General features: G+C 35.1%; 3 protein-coding genes across 3 annotated transcripts; all 3 read right to left on the reverse strand.

Moving 5' to 3' along the window:
• On the reverse strand, window positions 1–1,187 carry PCOAH_00011890 (Uncharacterized protein; the record flags this gene model as incomplete). Its single annotated transcript, XM_020057998.1, has 2 exons — window positions 1–969; window positions 1,128–1,187. The coding sequence occupies 2 exons, from the start codon at window positions 1,185–1,187 to the stop codon at window positions 1–3; spliced, it is 1,029 nt and encodes a 342-aa protein (XP_019913607.1).
• Window positions 1,188–2,660: 1,473 nt separating this feature from the next.
• PCOAH_00011900 (Uncharacterized protein) lies at window positions 2,661–3,575 on the reverse strand (the record flags this gene model as incomplete). Its single annotated transcript, XM_020057999.1, has 2 exons — window positions 2,661–3,296; window positions 3,489–3,575. 2 exons carry the CDS (start codon window positions 3,573–3,575, stop codon window positions 2,661–2,663), a joined length of 723 nt encoding a protein of 240 aa, XP_019913546.1.
• Window positions 3,576–6,781: 3,206 nt separating this feature from the next.
• Window positions 6,782–7,732, reverse strand: PCOAH_00011910 (Uncharacterized protein; the record flags this gene model as incomplete). Its single annotated transcript, XM_020058000.1, has 2 exons — window positions 6,782–7,396; window positions 7,643–7,732. The coding sequence occupies 2 exons, from the start codon at window positions 7,730–7,732 to the stop codon at window positions 6,782–6,784; spliced, it is 705 nt and encodes a 234-aa protein (XP_019913509.1).
• Window positions 7,733–26,779: the final 19,047 nt, after the last annotated feature.

Genomic DNA, 26,779 nt, shown 5'->3' on the forward strand with positions numbered 1-26,779 from the left:
TCATTGTGCTCCCGACTCTTTGGCATCCGTTTCTTCCTTCTTTGCATCCGTCTTTCCCACTTCACTGGTGGTGGTACTACCCACTTTTGCTTTCTCCGTAGACTCCGTTTCTGCTTTGTCCAACTTACCTTTTCGAACGCCATTCTTATAAGCCAAAGTCCTCTCTGCAAAAATGGTAAACCATTTCTTCTCGATTCCTTCTATGGTAGTTGTCCACGTGTTCAGAAAGTTCATTAAAGAGTAAACAAAAGAAACGGTCAAGACGGTAGATGAATTCATGTTGAAGTCATAGATATTATTAAAATAGTCATCTACATCTTTTAAATCATCTGTTATATCATTTAGGAATTCATACCACAAGGCCATTTTCTCTTCCTTGGGTAATCCATATTTTAGGGACAAGTCGTGTAGTTCCCCAAATAAATTATCTAGTGCTCTTTCATAATCCAAATTCTGTATCCGATTGCATTCGTCTAATAAAAGTTCTACCTTCTCCTTTGGTATAATAAACACATGCTCTTTTAATATGCCTGATATATCTATTCCTCCATCTTCATCATCATCATAGTCATAGTCATCATCACTATCATCAATGAACTCATCACCATCTTTCTCATCATCGTCTTCTCCTATTTCGTCTTTTTTTTCGCCTTCCTTCTCTATTTCATCCTTTTCTTCTTTTTCTACTTCTTCTTCCTCCTTTTCTTCAACTTCCTTTACTTCCTTCACTTCTTCTTCCTCTTCCTGTTGCGCCTTTTCCTGTTGTTCTTTTTTTATTGAACTGCAAGTAGTTTCACTGGGGGCTTCACTCTCTTTCCCTTCACTGCAATCATTGCCATCACATTCGTTGCTTACATCATTTGGGCCGCCACGTGCATCTGAGTCTGACGTAACCTGGGACAACTGTCTCGACGCCTTCAGTACTGCACCTCCTAGGGATAATGCACTTTCGCTTGGGAGGTCACCATTCTGCGAAGATAATCACCAAAGTGGTAAAAAAAAGGAGTGATGTGTTAGGAGATTTAGTCTCCGTACAATGTGTGGCGAAGAAAAGAGGGGGGTTTGTCCCTTCTTTATGTGTCACATTAAAGTGACTTTTTCTTTTTTCATTTTTTTTTCCTCCTCACCAGCAGCACGACGTTCATCAGAGTGAACACAGAGAAGACTACCCTAGGCGCGCTCAACATCTTCGCCAAGCTCAGTTGCGTTGGAAGTGTAACAGCCGTGGGGGGCAAATGTACTAAGCTAACACAACTTATGCTTTTTTATATGTTCTTAAAAAGAAAAAAGTATCAACTTGGTGTTATTTATGAGAGATAAAAAAAAAATACTATAAGTTTGTGCGCTATATAACAGGTAAAGGGAAATTATTTAAAGCCAAGTTGCTAATTCAAGTAAACAAAAGGTAGAAAAAAAGAAGTATTTAAGAATTACATTTTTATTTTAAAATAGGAAAAAAAAAAAAAAAAATTATAAATAGTTAAAATACCAAAAAGAGCAGATATAAAGAACATACAAGAAATGCTTTTTTTTTCTTAGGCAATTTATAGCAACGAACGAAAACAGCGCAAGGTTTCTTTCTCCTCACTCCCCATGGTAGGAATAAAATACATCCACACAGGATAAGAAGAGCTTGCCAGTACACAGCTAATCAAAGGTAATATATATACTACTACATACAAATCACTAGGTATTGGAAATGTGCGCTAACTACAACTGCTAATTGTGCTTATACAAGTTATTCATACCGTATCGCAAAGTTAGAGTCCTCTCTATACATAAACAGAGTCCCGCTGGAGCGGAATAGTTTTAGAAAAAATTAGGAAGATATCCAATTTAGTAGTAACTGCACGGAGGGCCATTAATTCCAAAGTGAAGGTGCACTTGGCAGTTTTCTCCTAAAGGGTTTGTTTTTTTAATGAGTTCCACCCCGCAAGCATGTGGAAGGGGTAGTATACGATTCTTTCATCATAGGAAGGTGGCGAACGCGCGGCAAGGAAAGAAAAAAACATATGCACAAATATATTAGTACACATAAATATTGTATTCGATCCTTTCCGTAGTAACGCCACCCTATCATCGAAGTCGTATCATCGTCGTACATAAAGATGTTTAAAGGGAAAAAGGTTCAATCAAAATTGGATTTTTGTTGCTTCCCATGCGGATACGTGTATTGCGCGGAAGATGCAGCTTTGATGCATACAACCGCTCTTTGTGAAGGGCCTTACACGCTAACATAAAATTGTTCCGGTGTATTATTAAAATTACGTTGTTCATTCGAAGTTGATACGATTCATATCCCATGGGCGCTGAACTTTTAAAAGCTTGCATACTCCCCTACATTGGGAGAGTGTTGCAATACGTGTTTAATCCGAATAAGGAGTGACCCCCCCTTTCGGGATTATAATTATTATTCAAATGTGAGATTCTTTTGTTTTACAAAAAAAAAAAAAAATTAGCTACAACGCAAATAACGCTGTTGGGGAGCACAAAATGTAGCGCGCGTAACGGCTGTGGTGTGCCCCCCTAATCCATTACATACATTATTGAATCAGGACAAAAAAAACAAAAAAGAAATTGTCAAAATATTCTTCATTCCTGGTTTTCCCCCAAAGCAGGAACTACGAAAAACCATATTTTTTAATTAAATTCCCCTTACTTTACCACCTTGGAGAGTACTTATTTACACCGTCCATTAGAATTTTTGACCACTTCAATTCATAACGTTTTAAATCCTCTATCCACGACTTGTTGTAATTACCCAAAAATGTAAAAAATTTTGCGGTTATTTTTACATTTCCTTTAGGGAAAAATGCTTGAAATTTATCTAGAAAAAGTTCGTCCCTTTCTATAAAATAATCCAGTATTTCATCATCACATTTTTTCCAAACAAATAATTGAAACTCTTGTGGGATTCCTTTTCGCATTGCTGCTGTGGCAAATTCTACCCACAGTCTGTCCATCATATCATTAAACAATTTCTTCATATAATTATTGTAATGAAAAAACACCAACTTTGCCTTTTTTTTACTTAAAATTAAACCAAGGGATTCCATTAAGCTATTTATTTCTTGCCCCGTTAATACTCTGTCACCTAAGTCTATATCACTCAACGTGGAATAAAAATCGTTATATTTCTGTGTATAAAAAAGATGATTATTATTTTCGTAGTAACTTGCATGTACTTGTTCGGGGGGTTCACCATAATTGTACGAAGACGAAGAAGCAAGGCTTCTGGGGTAGCAACCCATTAGTAACTTGTCCAACCTGTTGTCCTCATATTTGCCTTTATGAATCTATAAAAATGGTAAAATGGGTATGTGCACATATGTTCGTATATGTGCGTGCACCCTTTTAATGAAGTTAGGAAATTGCCACCATTTGTTTGCATTTCATTACAATTACTACAGTCAGACAGACGAGCACACCCTTGGGCTGGTAAAAAAGAAACCTTTTTACATAATTCTTAAATAATCATATTCCCTTACCGATAAAATTCCGATCCACACAATAAACAGTAGAGTGGTCAAACCCAACAACATGGGAAATTTTTTCCAAGTGTACATCCTCGCCATGCTAACTTGATGCGTAAAGAAGTGTGTTCAAAATTTTTAATGAACACCTTTTACAACCACGGTGCTGTAAAGTTGTACATTCCAGGACAATTTATTTGTTTTCAAAAAAAAAAAAAAACTCATAAATGAAGAATATGCCTAACACGCAATGCGCATAAAAAAAAACGGTAATATTTAAGAAAAGGTAAAATATGTATAAATCTATAACAAAACAAAGTATGCAAAAGAAAGTGAACAAAAAAAAAAAAAATATAATCTACGAAAAAAAGAACGAAAAACAATGGCTTCTAACATCTGCTGTACGGGCGCAAAAATAAAATAGCTGCTTCTAACTGCAGGCAGCTAATTTTATGCAACCACAGAATTATTTTGTAAAGAATCTTAAATTGAGTCATAATATATGATAGCAAAAAAAAAAAAAGAAAAGAAAAAGAAAAAATCAAATATATTCAAAAATTAGGAATGGTGCCAAAAGAAAAAAAAAAAAAAAAAAAAAAAAAAAAAGCCATCCTCCTTAACCATTTGAACATGTATTACAGTTTGTATGGACCGATCAGATTATGCTAGCGCTCTATAGATGATCTAACCCACCTGATTCGTTCTTACTTTGGTACAGTTACATTTCTTCCCCTTTCACTGTTATTATCAAGGCAGGTTCTGTTCTTCATTTGTTTTTAAAATGCGTCATCAGTCTGTACCCGCCAATATATATATAGGTTTATAGATACCTATATTTATCGGCTTATTTGACCCTGCAGTGACTTCTTACCATTTTCTGCCTAATGACCACCTAACATTTACGACATTTATCAGAAGGATGGAATGAATTATTCAGCAGCAGCGAGTTACATTTTTACTTCTTAAACCGTTTCGTCACTCGTCGGTTTTACCTCCATTACGATGTTGTGGTTTTTCCTGGTTCGTTATCCTGCCCTTAGACTCCTAAATTAGAGGATCCGCCCCACCCCGCCTTTACTTATCTCGACGAAAAAAGGGTTAAATATTTTCATGTATTCATTTATGTACATGTTATAAAATATATAATGTTTATTTTCGTTTTGAAAAATGAAAAAAAGCTGAGCAAATATTGGAGTCAACTTTTCCCAAAGACATAAGTTTCATCTTGCCTCCTTTAATTTTGCACAATAGAAATATATATTCGGGGAACTTTACAACGTGTAGTGGTAAGAGGATAAAATTGCCAAATGCACCAAGCAGGAAAGAAAATGTGACTGCTGCTAAGTTGAGGGGGTGCAGAAAAATGGGGGAAGAAGAAAATATATACCTATGTAAGCATATATATGTGATTTATTCTGTGCATATGTGTTAATAAAATATGAAACTTATCCCCCCTCTCACTGAGAATAAAACCAGCTAATTTTTCTTTATGCCATGGTGTAATATTTCGAGGTGTCTTATATCTGTTCCTTTTTTTCTTATGTGAATTGTTTGTGGCTTCAAAATAAGGTCAACACATATACGCGTATTGACTTATATTAATGCCGCACTTTTATGACTTCATAATTTTTTCGAATGATACTATGTACTTTGCGTTACTCCCGTGGGGGTATGTAAATCTGCGCAGGTTTATGAGTACGGCTAGCCATTTTTGCGGTTCGCTTTCTGTTATACCTTTGAAGTAAGTGCAAAGTGTGCTTTAACTTCCGTCACTCATTTAATTCCCCTCAGCGGACACCAATTGAGTCTTCTTACACAAACAGAACGTATATAATGTGTGGAGCCCAAGAAAGGGGTCCACAAACACGATATTATATTTATATATATATATTTTTTTTTCCACCTCGACGGGAAACCGAAACGGTTATTGTATAATAATTCCTGGGTAAATATAGAAGGGTATTATTTAGTCCCAATTCGTTAGCGTCACTATAAATGAGGTGATGTGTATGCATTTGCAGATGCTACCATTCTGTCTATATTGCAACTCGTTACATGTGTATAGAGCATATGTAACTAGTAAATGTGAAAAACCATTTTCCTTAATGGTCTCACTTTTTAAATGTTACCTTAAAAAATTAAGGAAACACTAACAATAAAACAATTATCAGCTAATATTAATTTTGACAGTAAAATGTTTCACTTTAGAATAGTGGTCTCTGCAGTTACACAGGTCGATAGTTTTAAGTAACTCCAAAAGTTAAGGCAAGGATGTATCTATCCCCTACTTTTGTACATACGCCTGTACAGGTACATATATACACATATACGTACATGCATGTATATATTACGTGCACACAACATGAACGCATTTTAAGCGCCCCTCCATTGTGCACGCACACGTATGAACTAATTTGTAGGTATCACTTACCCTACTATTCTGTATAAATCGAAATTCGCTTATTTTCATGATGAAAAATTCCTATTTTCATCAAGCTGAATTTCATAAAACTTGCACTGTACTGAAGGTGCAAGGAGAGCACGAATAGGCGCTTTTACGCTTTTCCATACTTTGATGGAAAAATAACAACAAAAAAAATATTATAGGAGCAAATATGACAAGAAGTACGCAGTTATACAAATTATTACTTGTGCAGAGGGCACAAAATTTAACAAATAAAATAAAATAATTCAAACAAGAATTTACAAAAATGCAATGTTTTGTTTTTTTTCATTTTTGTAATTCAATGTAAGCAAACAAACTTTAAAAATAATATTCTTGTGCTTAGTAGACAAAACAAATTGTTGTATTAAATTATTCTCAAACGTAGTATTACAAATGTATTTTCTTGTTTAAATTATTTGACAGGTAACTTGGGGGAGGCGGTAGGATAGCACATATATCTGTAACTGATGCTCATAATAGTGCATCATTATGTACAATATATTTTGTGCTTACCTTAGGATTTTTTTTTTTTTTTTTTTTTTTTTGGTCTTTTCTCCCCATACTCTATAACTGAGTAAATTCCTAGCTATTTTATTTGTTAGGCTTAATAAATTATATACCACCCATTTTTTGGGGAACTTCTCATCAATTCGCTCTTCCATTTGTGTCTATTTTTTTTGTTACACCTATTTATGCTTTAGATGGTGGGTTCGTTGTAGTGGTGGTTGATACTCGCATGGGTGTACTCCTCTGTTGGGATAACCTATAGATGAACGTGACCTTTCTGCGCTCGCATAGGTCAATCAACTTGTCACCCCACTTGTGATCTCATTACTGAACCCATCCGTGGAGCCATTTCTCACTACGCTTTGTACTTTTCAATAATATTCAAAAAAGCCTTCCTCCACTTCCTCTTATTTGCTCTTGTTAATTTGTCACACGACCATATAAATCTTGAAAGGAAAATTCGGAAACTTAGTTGTAGCATTAATTTATTATTGGCCATGGAGAAAAAACGATTTTCATACGATTTGTCTAAAGTGTCTAAATCTTTCGTAAGAGCTGAATGACAGTTCATTAAAAATTTCAAACGTTCTCCATCAGGCATTCCAATTTTTCCTGCTAATTGGGTAAAATATATCCATAAGCGATTTATCATCTTGTGATATTTACTCTTATAGTAATCATTCAAGTAGTAGTAAACAACATATGCCTTCTTCCTATCGGCAAAAAGAAACCCAGTATTGTAGGACATCTTTTCTATATTCCTCCTTGATAGCTTTTTTGAAATATCCTCCTCCTCACATCCGAATGGCAAAACTCTCCTCCTTAAATTTGGCTCATTAAAAAAAATATCATTTTTGATTCTTCTGGATAAATCTCCATTTACGTGAAGGGATAATTCGACCAGCTTTCTTGGACACGTTTGTAATTGCAATTCTGATTGTATGCATAATTTGGTGAAGCAGACAGGGTTCTGAAAAGGAAGTAATTAGAAAAAGTGGACCACCACATGGGACAACATGTGCAAATTATATATTAACATATGTATACGTAATGGGTAATTGTAGACGGGAGCACACTATAATACACTCTGGTGCGTGTGGGTCTCATGTTACGAGTGAAACCGTATGATGATCTACGGGAGGTAACTTTATTTTGTGTTTTTCAAGAGGAAACACTTATTACATTTCTTTTTATATTTTTTATCAATCGCACTTACTAATGATAAGAAGGTTATTACGAAAATAAGGGACAGCAGGATGACGTATCTTACCGGACATTGGCTTTTCGAATTTGCATTTTTTCTCATTTTTTTTTTAACGAATAAGGTATCGTAAAATGTGAAAAATATGTATATATTTTGTAAAAGTATGGTGGATTAAAATTAAAGATAGCTTAAAGCAAAATGTAAAAAAATGGGTTAAGAAGTTATGTTTGGGTTCCATATATTCGGGGAAAAAATACATAGTTCGCCTTTTAAATAAATAAGGAGAAAGTAAAAGGAACAGAAGAAAACTGGAAGGTATGATGATTGACACATGTGCTACTTCTGCTACTGCTACTGGTTATTGGTATTTTTTTCTTTTTTCTTATTGTAGTTTTTATATCCCCCTCTGCAAAAGGGCTGAGGGAAATATATCTGAGTGCTGGTTATTGCTGGTATAATAAGTGTATAAGTTTATTTTCTCGCGGAATAAAAAATCTAAAGGAGACTGAAAAAAAATAAGAAGATAAAGGTAATGAAATGTGCAAAAAAAAAAAAAAACATAAAAAGTGTGCAAAAAGAAAATATAAAATAGGCAGAAAAAAAAAAATATGCGAATAAACACGCAAAGAATAAATAGGCAAATAGCCGCGCGAAGAACAAATAGGCGCAATAGTTGTGCAAAGAACAAATACGCAAAAAGAGGGGCAAAAAAATTATATATAAAATAATCCGAAATTTTTTTTACAAGACAAAAAATTTTTTACAAATGAGGTAAAAAATTTTTTACAAATAAAAGGCAAAAAATTGTTTACAAATAAGGCAAAGAAATATACATTTATGTTAGACCCAAAATGTACTACCCTAATTATGGCAACAAAAGTCCAAACACATTACACAATGTAAAAAAAGGAAAAAAGATGAAAAAAAAAGAAAAGAAGCGAGAAGATCGCATATAATTTTTAACAGTATTATAAATAATAAGTCTGCGTCATAAAAAAAAATCTGTTAGAGAAATTAATACGGGAACTTTTAAAGGAAAACCCTGCATTTATGCAACCTGTGCCTATAGACTAATAGTTACACTTCTGAGAACAAATAAAAAATTGCATAAGAAGAAAATGTGTGTACACCTTTAAAATTTCTCATATTTTGAGTTCGTAAAAACTACACACTGTGTTTAAAGTTATCTTTAAATATGTAGGACTTTAAAAAGTGTATAATAAAGAAAGAAAAAAAAAAAACAAAAAAAACTTGGAACAGCACGACTTTGTTTGCTCCTATGAGAGCAACCACATGTGTGTCCCTGCGCAACGTTGTGCATACCCACGCATACTATTTGTTCGACCTTTTCTATTTTTTTTTTTTTCTTTTTTTTTTTTTCAATATTATGAATTCATTCAATTAAAATTTTTTTCTCTTTTTTTGTTTAATGTGCCAGTGTTTGTCGTTAAAATTTTGATTCTTTTTCGTATACACACACACGTGTGACATGGTAAATTATTTGTGTAATTGTGTACACAGTTCTTTCTTTTTTTTTTTTTTTTTTTGTAAGAAACACTCATTTTTTTTTAAGACACTTCTTTTTTTTTTGCGGAGGAGGAGAAGCAGCGCATGAGTGATGTGATGCTGGTTGGGGCTAGAGAAATGGACAATTTTCGCGCAAAAAAAAAAAAACCAGTGCAAGCCAAGCCCCTCCTTTTTTTTTTTTTTTGGTGGTTACTCCTTATTTGGGTTGTTCCTTGTTTGGTGGTTGTTGTTGTGCCTCCGCCCCTTTTTTATTGTGTGTACTCTTCCCATATTTGTGCTTGCCATTCTTTTTTTTTTTTAATTTTTAGGAGGGTAGACTTTTCTTTTCTTTTTTCATTTTTTTTTTTCGCTAATTCTCTCTGCGACAAATTTATATTAGGGCAATTTTTTTTCTTTTTGGGGTAATTTTTTTTTTTTTTTTTCGCTAATTTTTTCTGTGTTACCAATTTTATGTTAGGGCATTTTTTTCTTTTTTGGACGATTTTTTTTTTTTTTTTTGTGAAATTTTTTCTGTGTGACAAATTTATATTAGGGCATTCTTCTTTTTTTTTGGACAATTTTTTGGACAACTTTTGTTTTGCAATTTTTTCTCTGTGACAAAATTTATATTAGGGCATTTCTTTTTTGGACAAATTCTTTTTTTTTTTTTCCCTTCATTTGCATGAATACCTGCATGAAGGAAAGAATACTTCAAGCGAGGCGCGAAAAGAAAAAAAAAAAAAGAATGTGCTGAATTCTTTAAAGAAATATTTATGTATTTTAAAAAAAAAAAAAAAACTTGTGAAGTCAAAATTTTTGTAACAAAATGAATAAGCAATTTAATTCCTCAATAAAAAAAATTTTACCAAAAAAATCAAAGTCGGGAAAATTTTTTTCTCCCACTTATATTGACCACACATGAACGTAAACACTTTAGTACAATACAAAAAAAAATAAAAGAAAAAAATAGGAAGTAGTACAAATATTGTAGCATATTAAGAATATCGCTTAATACAAAAAAGGTGAAATATTATTTTCATATGTTATTTTCACTTACATGATTATAACACTTATGTCAAACATTTCATAATAAATGATCTAAATAAAACTCCTATATCACACACGCACATATTTTCTCTTCCCTTTAACATTCCTCAAACAACAACAATGCCAAACATTAACATCCACAACAATTTGGCTACAAATTGTTTCTTAATAAGGAAGAGGTTCCTTAAGAACGCCTTCCTTTGGAACACTTTCCTTAGGAACAAAGTCTTCCTTTGGAACATCAACCTTAGGAAGACTTCCCTCAGGAACAAAGTCTTCCTCCCTAAACCCGAAATCTGAACTTTGAAACTTTTCCTTAGGAACACATTACTTTGGAACATTTTCTTCTTTCATAAAATTGGAACCCAAAAACTCTTGAACAAGAATGGTGAAATAATCCTCCTTCGTCGAATGCAGGTCCACTTTTTGATATTCGTCTAAGACTTCTAAATGAATATCAATAATCATGCGGCGACGTACACCACCACGGCGACCAACAGCACGTTGACCAACTTGTTTCCTCCTCGCTGGAACAGATCTTGGTTGTGTACGTTCCTTTACTAAGGTATATTCATGTGGACCATCCTGCTGTTCCACATGATCAAGAGGTTGTTCTTCCAAAGTTGGAGGACCACGTACTTGATGAGCTCTTCTGTAACTTTTTCTTCGCTTACCGAGGAAAAAATACTGAAAAAAAAAAAAAAAAAAAGGAAGAAAATGTTTCCTTAATAGGAGTATGGAATGCTGTTCACACGCAACAGTAATTACTACTTCAAACCCTCAATTGCAAAATCCTATACACACACCCCTAAAATGCGAAATCCTACATCCTTACGCACTCATGTATTTATTCATTCTTTTCCTTATTCACTCGTTTTTTCTTCTTCTTTTTTTTTTTTTTTCTTTTTCTTTCTTTTTCATTTACCTTCCAAAGGAGGTAGCTCATAGCAGAAAAACCAATTAGAAAAGGAATTGTAGGAAGGTATGGGGTAAGGAGATCAGGAAGGTTGTCAATCTTGCTAACAACTGGGGAAGGAGAAGGAAGGGGAATGGCTCCACCACCTTTCCCCTGTTCACCTTCCTTTGCATTTGTAGCACCTGTTCCAGATGACGATGTTGTTGTTATTCCTGTTAAGGATGTTATCGGTGTCGATGTCGCTGTTGTAGGTGTTGTTATTGTTGTTCCTGGTGTGGAAGGGGGTGCTTGTGGTACTGCTGCTGGAGGTGCTGGTTGTAGTTCTGGTGATGGTTCTGAAAGAACTTCACCAGTGGAGGAGGATGTTCCTTCTTTTCTTTGACTATCATCGGGTTGGGGTGATGCTTCCCTCTCCGGCTTTGTTTCTGGCTTCTTTGCCTCTTCCTTAACTTCAGTTTTTCTTTCTTCCGTCTGATTAACCTTACTTTTCTCTTCCTCTTGCGTGGTCTTATCGTTTTCTGGAGAAGAGGGTAATGATGAACTGGATTTGGCAAGTTGGACTACCTTGGGAGGTGGTGGTGGTGGTGGTGGTGGTGGTGGTGGCGGAGGAGGTTTGGGTACAAATTCCTCAATGATTTGTTGCAATTGCTGAAGTTCCTTTTCCCTTTCTTCTTTCAACGGTGGATCAATTTTTTCTAATAGTTCCCCTAATTTCTGCAACTGCTCATCACTGCTAGGTGTCCCATTCTGCACTGCTGTATCCGCGCGCGCCTGGCCCAGACGTGTGGGTGCCCTAATGCGATTTCCCTTCTGATTGTCCTTACACCAGTCTCTGTTTGTCACCATATTCATCTTACCCCAAATGATACTCCTGTGCAATAAGTCCCATAATTTGGGTAACATGTCTGTTTCTCCCCTGTAAATGTTAGTATGTTCCTTATAATTACACTCAACGTAGTCCCCATTGGATACTATGCTTCCCCGTACATTTTCTATTGCGTTAAAGGCGTGTTCTATTACCTCCCATGGAGCACAATACACTCGCATATAGGACATCCACACTTTCAACAGGTCACACAGGGGAATCTCCTTCACTTTCCTGTCGCATGGTCCCTTTCCTTTCTCGTTTTGGTACTGATTTCCAGGAGCTGTAACTAATAATATATTCCTTATCATAATTTCACAGAAAGTTTTATACTTGTTCATGTCATGTCCCAAATGGTCATCCAAATTTTCACACAGTGACAGCATGCCGCCAAGTTCCTTATAATTAACTTTGTCCTCCACAGAAACATTGTTCGAGAGCTGTGTGAACCATTCCCCAATAGTCACTGTAAGAAAGGGAAGCATTTTGGAAAAGAGCGTATTAGGGTGGAACAAAAGTTGTTAGGAAGGTTTGGTGGAAGGAAGGTTGTTAGAGGTGGAAGAAAAGTTGTTAAGTGTTGGTTGGTGGAAGGAAGGTTGTTCGGGGTGGTAGAATGAAAGGTTGTTAGGGTGCTGGTAGGTGGAAGGAAGGTTGTTGTTAGGGTGGTTTGGCGGAAGGAAGGTTGTTAGGTGGTTGGTGGAAGGAAGGGTTGTTAGGGGTAGTACGGTGGAAGTAAGGTGGTGTTAGGGGTGGTACGGTGGAAGGAAATGTTGTTAGGGGTGGTTGGTGGAAGGAAATGTTGTTAGGGGTGGTTGGTGGAAGGAAGATTGTTACGGGTGGTTGGTGGAAGGAAGCTTGGATGTACCATTTAAATATAAGACTCCTATATGCTTCCCATATTTCATATCCATAAGAAAAATGCTTAAGGAGTATAGGACATGTCCATACGTTGTCCATATTATGTTCAATATAATTTCTGCTTACGTTCTTCATCATCATTGAATCCTGCCTCGCTCTTACTTTTGGGACATTTGTATTGAGCACCTTCTATTTTTTTTTCTCGTTCATCCATTTTTTCTTTCACTTTGTGTAATACTTTGTCTACGTCCCCCTTTGGTATGTATTGCTGCTTTGTTATTATTCCCCCTAGTTCTTCTATTTCCTTCTCATTCAACCAACCCTGTCCATTTTTTCCCCCTTCTGTCTGTTGACCGTCCGGCTTATCATTTACTTTCTTTGGTCTACAGTAAGGCTTTGCCCTCTCAATGTTATCCCAGTCAGCAACTTTACCCTTCCACCCTTCTTCCTTCTCTTTCCTTTTTTCCTCTATCCACTGTTTTATTGTTCCTCCAATAAATTGACCCCCCACTTTGCCTGTATCGAAGTTTATACCTTTACATTTTATGCTACTATCCGGAACATTATACATTGTCCTTAACTGCTGCATTGCCACATTCATATATTTCATATGTTTATTAAAACATTTATGCTGCCCGAATATTTCAAATAAGGTTACTGTTCCAACGATACATCTAAAAAAAGACTCTTCCTCCTCCTCTTCAGTACTCTTCACTTCTTTCCTATTTGTTGTTTCCATTCCATTCATGTAATAATATATTTTCATTATAGCTTTACACAACCCTCCCTCTATTGGATCCCTATAGATTCCCGCATCATTCCACAAGGTTTGTGCACACAGGCTCTTTATTACTTGGTCATTATCATACTTCAGTTTATCCATTAACCCGTCCCATACCTTCCTTAAATCTGTCCATATTTTATTCTATAAAGGTAAAAGGTAAAGTACACATTACTTATATATACAGTCTACCTATATTTAGACTTCCCCTAATTCCTGCCACATATGGAGATTTTCGTCTATTCAAAATTTATTGATTCACTCTAAACTGAAAATATTACATATCCATCCTGACTGTTGATGTGTCTCCTTTCGTACCACTGTTTTAATATTCGCGAAAACTCCTTATACGGCATATTTACTTAAATCGTGCGCCCTTATCTGCGGATATTTCGAAGACGTTCCTCATATTCCTTACTCTGTATTCATTTATTCTCTTCTGTTTATACTTAATACTTTTATTCCTTTCTTTCTTTTATTTTTTTTTCTTCCAAAAAAAAACAAAAACTGAGAAGGAATTACCCACCTCCTTTTTTTTTTCTTAAATTTTCTTTTCCTTTCCCCTCAAAAGAAACTTCCTTCCTTCTTTCCTTTATATACAGCTTCTCACCTATGTACCTTTCTACATAATTTTATTTAAAAAAAAAGAGAAGGGAGAAGTGAGAAAGCAAACTTCCCCTTCCCATCTTATACAGTGCATTCATTTAAAAAAAAAAAAAAAAAAAAAAAAGGAGATTTATCTACCTCCTTCTTCTCTTATCTTCCTTCTTTTCTGAATTTTCCCTTCTTTTCTTTTAGTTCTTTCTTTAATATATTTTCTTTAAAAAAAAAACGTGAGGGAAAATACAATCTTCCTTTCACCCCTTCCTTTCCTTACATACACTACGTTTCTTCTTCTGAAAAAGAAGAGGAAGGAGGGAACGAATGGAATTATGCACCTATCCCTTTTGTTCCTTCTTTTTTTTTTTTTTATATTAATTCTATTCTTGTTCTCTTTTTTTCTTTTTATTTTTTAACCCCTTTTTTTTTTTTTTTTTTTCTCTCTCTTTGTAGAAAAAAGAAAAAAATACGAACAATTCCCACTCCCACTGCATTTGAATATTATAATTATATATGTGCAACTAAAAAAAAATGAACTACTCTTCTTTTTTTTTAATTAAGATTATACTGAATTAGTGTATATTTTTTTATATGTATGCATATTATTGTAAATTTAATTTTTTTTTTTTATTTTAGAATGAAAAATACACTTACACACATTCTTAATAAGAGAAAGCAGTTAATCAAATGCCGCGCACGCAAATAACTTCACGAACAACTTCACAAACGACTTAAATTAAAAAATTTTCCACATTAAAGAGAGAAAAAAAAAAAAAAAAAAAAAACAAGCAAAGGAGGAAGCAAAAAAAAAAATGGCACCTCTCACAAAATATTTAACACTCACCTTAGTACTCCTGTTCTTGTTCTTGTGGAAATACCCTAACCACCACCACCATGTAAGATGTACATAGAAATAGCTGTAGCTGCTGTTGTTACATTTTTTTTTTTAGAAATTTGACGCACATTTACTAAGATTGAAGAGTTTCTTTTTTGCTTTTTTTCGCTGGGTGTTAGAAGGAAGCTGGTGGTAGGTGGGTTGTTAGGTGGAAGGAAAGAAGGAAGGTGAAGAAAAAGAAAAGAATAAGAAATAAGGAAGGAAAAAAAGAAGGAATAAGAAGGAAAGAAGGAATAAGAAGGAAAGAAGGAATAAGAAGGAAAGGGATGAAAAGGAAAAAGAAGTTACTATTACTGAAACAACCATAAATATAAAAATGAAAACATAAATGGGGAAAATAGGGTGTAACGCAGAAAGGAGCATTATTATTATAAAGGGGGAAGGGTACATGCACATACTTTCTTCCTTTTTTTTTTTTTTTTTTTTTTTTTTTTCCTTTCCTTTTCTATTTTTCATGAAAGAAATGCTCATTCGAAATAATATACCATTTAGGTAAAAAAGTCGAGCGTACAATTAATGTAAAGTAGATATAGAGAACCTCTTTGAATTGAAAAGTGGAACAGTATGATGCTTGTGTGTTGCTTTTGTTAACAAGAAAAAAAGAGTTCATCATGGAATTCTGACTTTTTAAGTTTTTTGCATAAAAATATTAAGAAATAACATCAACAAGGAAGAAAATAAGGGGCAGATCAAGTACTTATAATTCAATTCTTAACACACCTTTTATTATATTCAGCAGATCATAGTTGTGGAATGTTAAAAGTTAAGGTTAATTTGGGAAGGGAAGAAGTTTAATGTAGTATTAAATAATATATTTTATAAAAAAATGAACAATGTGCACGCAAACTCAGGTTTCTATTGCATGATAAAAATATTATGAATATATGTGAATGATAATATAAGGATACTTATATGTATGTGGGCATATTTACATAGAAACTTGAATAATAATGAATGTACGCATATGGAAAAATTGGGACCACACAATAATAGTAGGATGCGTAAGGAGTAGGGAAGGAAACATTCCCACTTTCCTTCTTCAATCCATGTGTTACATACGTTGGTAACCTATATTGGTTCTTTGACCCCTTGGTCTATTATTATTATATGCTGCCCTTCCATCTCTTCTGTTGGATGCTGGTGGACGTGGTGGTGGTCGTGATCGTCGTTCATCATTATATATGGTAGAATGGTCTGTTGCTGAACCAAGTGTGGAATTTGTTTCTGTGGAATATGCGGTAGAGTCAAATACTATTAAGGTGTCGTCTTCTGTGAATGTATCGTTGTCGTCGTTAAAGTGGTTACGTTCCATTGTTCTAGTAGTTGTATTGTTGTTGTTGTTGTGTACAAGGTTCTTGTTGTAGTAGTTGTTTGTTGTTGTTTACAAGGATTGTTGTGTGTAATTGTGTTTGTTACAAGGATTGTTGTGTGTAATTGTTGTTGTTTTTTGTTATACAAGGATTGTTGTGTGTAATTGTGTACAAGTTATGTATATTGTTCTTGTTGTACAGGGATTGTTGTGTATTGTAGTTGTGTACAAGGACTGTTGTAGTAGTAGTTGTTGTTGTTTGTTTGTTGTAAATCCAACTTATAAGTTATAAATCGAAGTTACAAGTTGTAAAATGTGGCACTTTTTCCTTTCCTTCCTTTTTTTTCCTTAATAAGAAGAACTTTTACTTCAAATAATATATGTTATTTTAAATGAAGAAGAAGAAGAATATAAAGTGGAGTTTGCACACACACTTTTTAAAGGGGGGTAGGAGCACTTTTTTTTTTTTTTTGTTCTTTCTGAACTTATATATTGACTATACACACATGAACAGGTCAATACCGTCCGTACAATACTAGAGGGAATAAAAAAATAATAAAAGAAAATTTTAAAAAAAAAAAAATAAAATAAAATAACGTAACATTAATATATGTATAAAATATAATCTGTGTTGGAATAAGGGAAGAAGGAATGCGCAGATTAGCTCAAAATAATGGTATATATACATATAATATAATATGCATATTATATGTAGGTGGTGATTTATTTATAATAAGTTTCTTTTTTTAAGACGAAAGAAGTTAAAAAAAAAGGAAAAAATAAAAAAAAAAAAAAAAGGAGGAGGGGGAAGGATAAGCTAACGCTTAACGTATAATATGCTCTTAAGAGAAGGTTAGGAAGAAAGGAAAGAAGAAAAAAAAAAAAAAGGAAAAGGTAGCTTACATAGTATACATAATATATGTGCACATTCTAAAGAAGGGGGAGATGAAATACTGCATATAGGAACTGTGCACACAACATTTGTTAATAATTCTTAAGAATTCCTTTTAAGCCATAGTGAAATATAAGTATAGTAGTACATATTGAAATTGTTTCTGCTCAAAAGAGAACGGAAGAAAAGAAAATTCCGCCTATCCGTTCCCCATTAAATATATATGAATATAGTGACTTTGATATATATATATATGTACATGCACAATCCGTTTTCTGTTACTTTTGGAAGAATTAACAAATGTGTACTGTTGAAATAAGTAAAATTTTCAATATTCATCAATCATAAGAAGGAACCCAAAATTTTTTGCACATACAACACTTCCCCACATACTAAATACATAGATATATGAACAACAACACAACTATTCTCTTAAAAAGAAAGGAAGGGAAGAAGGAAGTTATATTATACACATATGAAGAAAATATACACATCTGCACACATAAACCATGTCAGAAACAGCACCAGCGGTAAGAGAAAGAATATTGCAAAGAAGGTACAATATTGCCCAGAGGGAAGGCAAATATTGGAAGGACTACATTGGGAAGGAGCAATAAGGAAATAACAAAGAAAGAAAAGAAGGAGGAAGGAAGGTTATTAGGGGCGGAAGAGAAGAGAACTTCCCTTCCTCTTCCCCTCCTTCCTCCTTCTTTTCTTTCTTTACAACATGAACAGAAGTACATACAAGGGGTGCACTATATATATATATATGTATATTAATTACATTTATAGGAAGTTGATTGGAACAAATTAGCTTCACATGAGGAATACTATGATAAATTCAATTCGGCTAATGAGAACGACTGTACTAGCACTGATATCCAATCTGAACAGTTAGAGCCTAAATTAAAGAGTGACTTTTCAGGGTGTACAAAAATTACTAATAACGCCACGAAAATGGCCTATGCTTACTGTAAAGCATGCAAGATAAAACAGGGCAGGACATCGCAGTCCGATGATGATGATCATAACACACCCTGTGAATTTTTTTATTTTTGGTTGGGGGACACATACTGGAACGAATTAGGTGATAAAAAATTTTCACACCTGCTCCGTGCAATTCACGAAACGCTAAAGGGAACTAATCCTGACAAAAAATGTAGAATTGATTACCCTGATGTTAATAAAAACCTCCTCCCACAAATGAAAGAAGTATTCGACTACTACCATGACTATAAGGACGTAAAGGATAACATACTGAAGATCAAGGACGGATGTGAAGGGAAGTGGTCCACTTACTTAGATAAAGTTTCCTCAGCATGCAAGGCAGTAAGTGACTACTGCAAACAAAACCAAATTAAAAGTGGTGATTATTGTAAAGAATTTAACAATAAATACGATGTGCATTGTAATACAGCTACATTGTCAAAAGAAAAATGTGAATTGCAATCTCAATTAACAACTGCAAAAGACAAAATAGCACAGGAAGTAAAATTAGCAGCCACCAAAGAAAAAGACCAAGCCGTTCGTTCTGCTACCACTACCTCTTCCGTCTCTTCTATTTTTGGCACCTTAGCAACAATTGGTGCCCCTTTGTTATTATACAAAGTAAGCATAAAAAAAATTTTAAAATTTTAAAATTAAAAATTGAATCATTTAACAGTTTACCTTCCACCTACCACCCCAACCACCTAACAACCCACTTACCACCACCCCTAACACAAACTTCCTTCCACCTAGAAGAACCCTAACACAACCTTCCTTCCACCCTACCACCCAACAACTTTCCATCCTTAGACCCTCCTTCTAACCCTTTCCTTTTTAACACATTCCTTCCCTTTAGTATAAACCATGGTCTTCTTGGTTTGGTAACAACACTTCTGGAAATGGAGGAAGAAAAAACACAAGAAAAAAAAGAACAATTGGACATCACTTTGATGCGTCCACAGAAGACACCTTCACAGAATACACAGCAAATGAAGGTTCCACAATAGGTGACTTAACAGCAGAAGATTCCACCACACTACGTTCCTCTGCTGCCACATATACAAGACCGTCTACCGGGGGAAGGAGAACAAGGCCGTCTACCAGAGAAAGGGAAAGAAGAGCAGGAGCGAATAATAGTATTACAGGTCGTCCGAACACTATAGGTTACGGTAGTATGTAGAACACACATTAGAATGTAACACAACATACACACATTGATTGGAATGTGATGTCCTCCCCACGGAAGGAACAATGAAAAACTGCGCACAGTTCATACAATCCAGAAATAGGTTGATATTTTCTTTCTTTTCTTTTTTAACTTTTTTCCTTTTTAATTTTTTCCTTTTTGTATTGTATGACAGCTTCTACGCTCATGTGTAATGAATATAAGTTCAAAAGGAAAATTTTTTTTTTTGACTTTATCCTTATCTGTTCGTAACTTCCTTACTTAAGATCCAAAGTGTTTATTATTTATTTTTTTACAAAATTTTGTCTTTGTATTTTTTCTCTTCTAAATAATTTTCCGAAAAGGTTAGTACTTCGTTCTTTTTTTCCGCTTCCCGTTCGGGAGAGTATTTCTTTCCCTTTCAATACAGAGTTATTCATACATACAAATGGAAGGAAAACAAAAAAAAAAGAACAAAGAAAAAAAAAAGGAAAAAGAAAATATTTAATCATATCAATAAAAAAGGAATAAAAAAAAGAGAGGGTAAAATGCTTCCTTCTTTTTTTATTATTCCTTTTTTATTGATATGATTAAATATTTACTTTTTCCTTTTTTTTTTCTTTTCTCTTTTGTAATTTTGCTTTTAATTTTAGAAAGGTTGCATAGGTCATTGAATGAACACACTATGTTCCCTTTCGATAGGCTACTGTCTCATTTGAGGTCATGCGGATTGACAAAACTAAGTCAGCGCATTATCGCATTTTCCCTCTTTGCATTTTTGCACAGGATACTTCTTCTTCCCCTTTGGCCAAGTAATATGGAACAAAATTTTATGTGTATGGAAGGATGAAATTCATTCTTTTATTCATATTACTTTCCGTATGATGTAATGAAAAAAGGAAGGAAAAAATTTTCGATTGGCTCTGACACCTGCGCACCCCTGCTTGTGTAAACCTAGTATGAAATTTGCTACCATCAAAGTGTAGGCAGATAATTAGCGCTGGAAGGAAGTGTATACATGCCAAGGGAGGGGGTTATCTCCCTAAATATATCTGCACATATGTTTATATACATACATGTCCTTGTGTATACATAAATTATCTTGCCACTTTTTTTTTTCCTTTCACCCCTTAAATATGTTTCCCTTCCCTGTGGCACATGGAAAATGCGATGTTGTAGCCGTTTCGTGGGTACATGTGAAGTTGAAGTACAGAATTATCTACATATCACAAAGAAACGTATAAAGCTTGATACCTAATAGTATTGTAAGAACGAACAGTTATAAGGACGATATTTCAGCGCCCTTGTAGTACATGTTAAATTACTAGACAACTCCACAGCAATTTAGCTAAAACGAATGTAGCGTAAGGGACAAGTTTCGCATACCCTTGAGTACATGTACATATGTGTGGATGCACACATTCGCTGCTTCCTTGTCAGTGTTACGGGAACGGGAGCGTGGAATAAAATATTACCACTGTGTCCTTGGTGATGAAGAAGGAAATGTGTGCATAACTTGTAAAGAAACTACGAAGTATCTGTGTCTGTATAAGTGGCCACCATATTTAAATATTAAATTTTGCACCGTTATGCAAATAGCCTAAATTAAACATATGAATGAATAGAAATTACGTTCACTACCCTATTTGATAGTTTCGGAAAAAAATTCTATCACGTACTTATTGATCGCTCATATATGATGGGAAAATAATTAATTTTTTTTTTTTTTTCCTTTTTTTCTTTTAATTCTTCTTTTTTTTGTGTGTATAATGAGTGAAACGTGTTTGCGATGCCTCAAAAGTGGTTTGAGAATAAATAAAAGAAAGAGGACAAAATTGAGGAAAAAAAAGAAGAGGTGAAAAAAAAAAGTTAAGAAAAGATAGAAAGATCCGTCCCTGAGAGCGCGCAGAGCCTCTTCACAAGTAACCGTCCAGCTCAAAAAAGGGAGGGAAGCCAACCCCACTGGGAACAAAAATTTCCTACTTTTTAAGCTACCTTGGCGACCATGGAAGCCCCCTATATTTCTCGCTCACCCTCGAAGCGGTCGAAGCAAGGGCGAAAGCAAATCAGGATTATAAAAAAAAAAAAACAAAAAAAAAAAAAAAAAAGGAAAAAACTAACACAAACAGCACTACACACGCACTCGCACACAGAAGTGAAGGAAGAAGAAAAAAAGAAAAATATTTACTACACCCTAAAACTGCAATCTGAACTTTGGAACCTGTTCCTTAGGAACAATGTCTGCCTTAAGAACATCCTCCTTAGGAACTTTTTCCATAGGAACACACTCTTCCTCCCTAAACCCGGAATCTGAGCATGGAACCTGAACTCGGAACCTGCTCCTTAGGAACAACTTCCGTAGGAATATCTTCCTGAGGAATACTTTCCTTAGGAATAAAGTCTTTCTCCCTAAACCCTGAACCTGAACCCCACTCCTACAACCTGAACCTTCATTCTGACAACCCTAACGACCTTCATTCTAGTACCCCTAACACAACCCACCTACCACCAACCATCACCCTAACAACCTTCCTTCCACCGTACCATCCCAAACAACGTTTCCTTCCACCCCTAACACCCCCTTCCTACCACCACCCTAACAACCCACCTAGCACCACCCTAACAACCCACCTAGCACCACCCTAACAACCCACCTATCACCACCGTTAACAACCTTCACCTCACCCCTAACACACAAATTTGCACCCCATATACCCTTCGTTCCATCTACCACCCTTAACAACTTTCCTTTCACCAACCACCTAACACTCCTTCCTTCCACCAAGCATCACCCCTAACAACCCTTCTTTCCATTCTACCACCCACCTAACAACCTTCCTTCCACCTACTACACCCTAACAACCCACCTGCCACCTACCACCCCTAACAACCTTCCTTCCACCAACTAACCCTAACAACCTTCCTTTCACCAACTAACCCTAACAACCTTCCTTCCACCAACTAACCCTAACAATCTTCCTTCCACTAATCACCCCTAAACAACCCTTCCTTCCACCTACCACCCCTAACAGCCTTTGCTTCCACCAACCACCATCCTAAGAACCCACCTAACAATAACCACCTACCACCACCCTAACAATCTTCCCTTCCATTATTCCACCCCAAACAAGCTTCCTTCCACACTACCACCACTAACAACATTCCTTCCACCCATAACAACGATTCTCCTTCTTATTATGTATTCTACATTTTAATTGTAACATTTATACTGCATATGTAAGGGAATAGAAGATGTGAAATGAAATCTGGAATGTAGTATAGCTTAAGGGGAATAAAGAGGAATTCAGATAGTATAATATATATTCTGTTTAAATTGTTTATAGTGTAATTATTAGAAAAAGATATAAGGAACAAAAGAGGGGGGAAGGTTGGTAAAAATTATCATAACAAACCGATCATTAACATAGGAGGGAGGGTGAAGAGAAGGGCAGCTGCTTCACCTCCCCACAATAAACTACCACTATCACTACATGGGATGTGCGTACACACAAACAGAAACCGAATTTTCACTCTCTCTCTTTTGAACAGGAAATATGAGTATATATATTTATGCTGAACTCCTCTTATTTATTCTGTAAATGTGCACTCTTCCCTGAGCATATAGACGAATGTGCACATTCCGAAAAGGAAGAAGGGGAGGGAGAGAGGGTGCTCCTTTTTTTTGTTTGAATTATGCAATACGTGCATGTATTAACAATTTTCAATTAACTCTCCCCTTTAAACATAGCAATAAAACATAAAAGTATGTAGTACATGTTAAAAATTTTTCTTCAAATAGAAAAAAGGTGTGCTTATATACATAACAAGAGAGAAGTGTACATAATAATGGAATGCTCCAAATGAACAAACATGCACAATGCACAAAGAAATATAATACATTGATGCAAATTGAACATGAAGGGTTTGACTCCTTCGATCCATTATTTTCTTATTGTTTGCTTGTTCGTTCATTCGTACGCTCCTTTATATTCTTACCTTAAATTATATATACGTGCACATATTATGTAATGACTTTGATGTGTATGTGTGTATATATAGTGTATATTATCGTACTTTGAAGAAATTAAAGGATTACGCATCTTTATTAAGAAAGGAGGGAGGAGTAGTAAAAATTTGATACCAATTCATTAGTTACAATTCTTATAAAGTAAGCATAATCCTCAAACGTGTGTTTTGTACGAATATATATGAAGGGAATATTCTGAAATGACTTTATTATATATGAAGAATATGTACACATAAACAATGGCGTGCAAACTACAGGTTAGTTATTCCCTTACATAGGGTATGGATAAATATTATGCATACAATATTGTATATGTACACACACACATTGAAATAATAATAGTAATATGCAGGAATGCATGGTAACATACATCTATACGTACTTCACTTCCTTGGTTAATTTTACATCCTATATTTTGTAGGGCACAGATACAAGTAAATTACCCTCACAAAAAATATATGCTGAGTTGGACGGAGGACTAGGAAGAAGTTGTACATTCCGAGGGGGAAGACATAAGAACCCCAGTGACCTGGAAAATAAACTGAAAACATCATTATCTCCGTACAATGGGAATGATTGGGAGCTGATCAGTACAATTGTAAAGAACTACTGTGTAGCATATAACGGAACTGGGGATGAAGGGTTCGGTTCTCTGTCAGATACTGATCGCTATGGCTTCTTTTATTTTTGGTTAGGTAAAAAAATAAAGCATAAATTTACCGCAGGAAACCAGTTCTCAATGATTATGAAGGCAATTTACGATAACCTGATGAGCTTCGGGTCTGCAGGTGAACGTGAAAAACTGTACCAAGGTATTAGGGAGATACGTTTCGAAAACGCTAAAATATTATTCGACTACTATTATAACTATAGGAAGGTCCAAAGTGACCCGGACTGTAATAAATATTGCGCTAAGGACAAATGTGGCGAGGCCTACAACACAGCTAAATCAACATATACAACATTAAGTGGAACTTGCTATACCACTGCCGGAGAATCATATTGTGACAAATATAATGTGAACACTAAGGAGGACGAATTTAAGGAACCCTCAGAACTAAAGTGCTCTACACCCCCTCCCCAACCAGCACGATCAGCATCATCATCACCACAGGTAGTACAAATTATTTTTCCATTTAAAATAAATATGATGCATACACAATATTATGAATATTATGCATATTATAAATATTATAAATTGTATGAATATTATGCATACAATATTATATGCGCAATGTAATAATAAAAAAATGTAAGGAATGTACACATGTATGGTAAGCACTTACTTATATATATATTTTCCTACTCCCCTGTTCAATTCTATATTTTGTTTAGCGGAAAGGAGCCACAATAACATTACCCTCACAGCAAATATACGCTGCACTTGAGAATTCCAATGCGTGTTTCGTGGGAGGGAGTGGGTCACAGTGTATCGCAAAGTTAATAGAGAAAGTTAAAAGTGCATTAACAACACTCAATATTAAGGATGAGAACTTACCTAGGGAAATTGTAGAAGCTTACTGTTACGCTTGTACCGAGAAGCAGGACGGGGGCATTCCAGAGTACTATAAACCCTGCCATTTCTTCTATTATTGGTTAGGTGATAGAATAAATAATGAAAAAAATAAGGGAGATGCCTCTGTCTCGATGGTTATGAACATAATTTACCCTAAGCTCGAAGGTTCCATGTCCGGTTGCACGTGTAATAATATATACCCTAATATTAGCAAAGACAGGTTCCCACAGGCTAAAATACTATTCGATTATTACTATAACTATAATAAAATGCAGGACAGTGCGGAACTTACTACACATTGTGGTAGTGCAGAATACCAGCGGTCCTGGGAAAGAGCCCAATCAATACATTCAGACTTAAGTTCAAAGTGCAAAACCACTGAAGGAGAACCATATTGTAAAATATTTAAAGAGAACTCTCGGAAGGTTGGGGAGAGGGGGGAATTCGCGCCACCGAAGAAATTAGACTGCCCTGCAGATGAATCATCAGGTTCAAGATCTGAATTAGGTAAGACAAATAAAGGAGAAAAGGGAGGTAGGGCATATAACAAATATGCATAATTCGAAAGTGTTATTACAGAGAGAAAAAAAAATATACAGAAAAGGGAAAGTGCACCCACAACATTTCAGTTTCTGCGACCCCCGATATTATTTAAACCACCCCTTTTTTCTTACTTTCTTCTTAGGTTCTTCCGGTTCCGGTTCCACGGGAACTTGGAACCCAGGTTCTTCTGGTACCGGTTCCACTGGTAATCAAAACACCGGTAGTCCAAGACCAGGTTCTACGGGAACCTTTAACCCAGGTTCTTCTGGACACGGCGCTGCAGCACCACAGGGACCACCACCACCAGGGAAACCACAAGGACCACCACAACAGGGTGGTAACAAACCCCAAGGTCCACCTCCCCCAGGGAAACCGCAAGGTCCACCACCACAACACGGTGGTAACCACTCCCAGATGTCAGCACTATCCCAGGGAATACTTGCATCTGCTCCTTCCTCACCTGAAGGAATGGACAGTACCACCACCACTATTGGTGGTGCTGCTGCTGGGGCAGCAACAATAGGATTACCAGCACTTGCTTTCTATCTATATAAGGTAAGTACACGTAACACAGGAAATATGTATAATAACACTTATTAATATTTGCTGTCTATTTAAAAAAGAGTGCATAGAATAAATGTACAAAAAAAATGGAATGTGTAAAAAAATGAACGTTAAAATGAATGTAGAAAAAAAAAATGGAATGTAAAAAAATGAAAGTATAGAACGAGCTGTAATGTTTACATATATATATTCTGCGAACGCATTCCCATCCTTGTGTTTTCTTTTCTTTTTTTTTCAGTATACGTCTATATTTTCCGACTTACGTAATACTTTTGGAGGTGGAGGAAGGAGCAACAATAAAAGTAGTAGAAAAAAAAGATCATTAGTACGCAAGTTAAATAAGGAGAATGAATATGATTCTTCCTTAGCATACAACTCAACAACAGTAGATTCAGAATCTGACTTAACGAAGGAGAACGAGGATGATGATGATTCTACAGAACATTCTACGTTATATTCTGTCCCCTATATTAGATAAGTTCCTTTTTCTTCTTTTGAACTATTTCCTTCCTCTTTTTTTGAACAGTTTTATATTCACCTTCCCATTCAAAATTTGAAGAAACAACAATACAAGAACCAAAAAAAGAAAAAAAATTTTTTTTTTTTGAGCATAAACATGAACAACGCTGTACACATATACAACTGCATTTATAATTTTTTTAAGTGCTCAAAATGTGG

Source organism: Plasmodium coatneyi, chromosome 5 (assembly GCF_001680005.1).
Source record: "Plasmodium coatneyi strain Hackeri chromosome 5, complete sequence".
NCBI classification, from domain to species: Eukaryota; Apicomplexa; class Aconoidasida; order Haemosporida; family Plasmodiidae; genus Plasmodium; species Plasmodium coatneyi.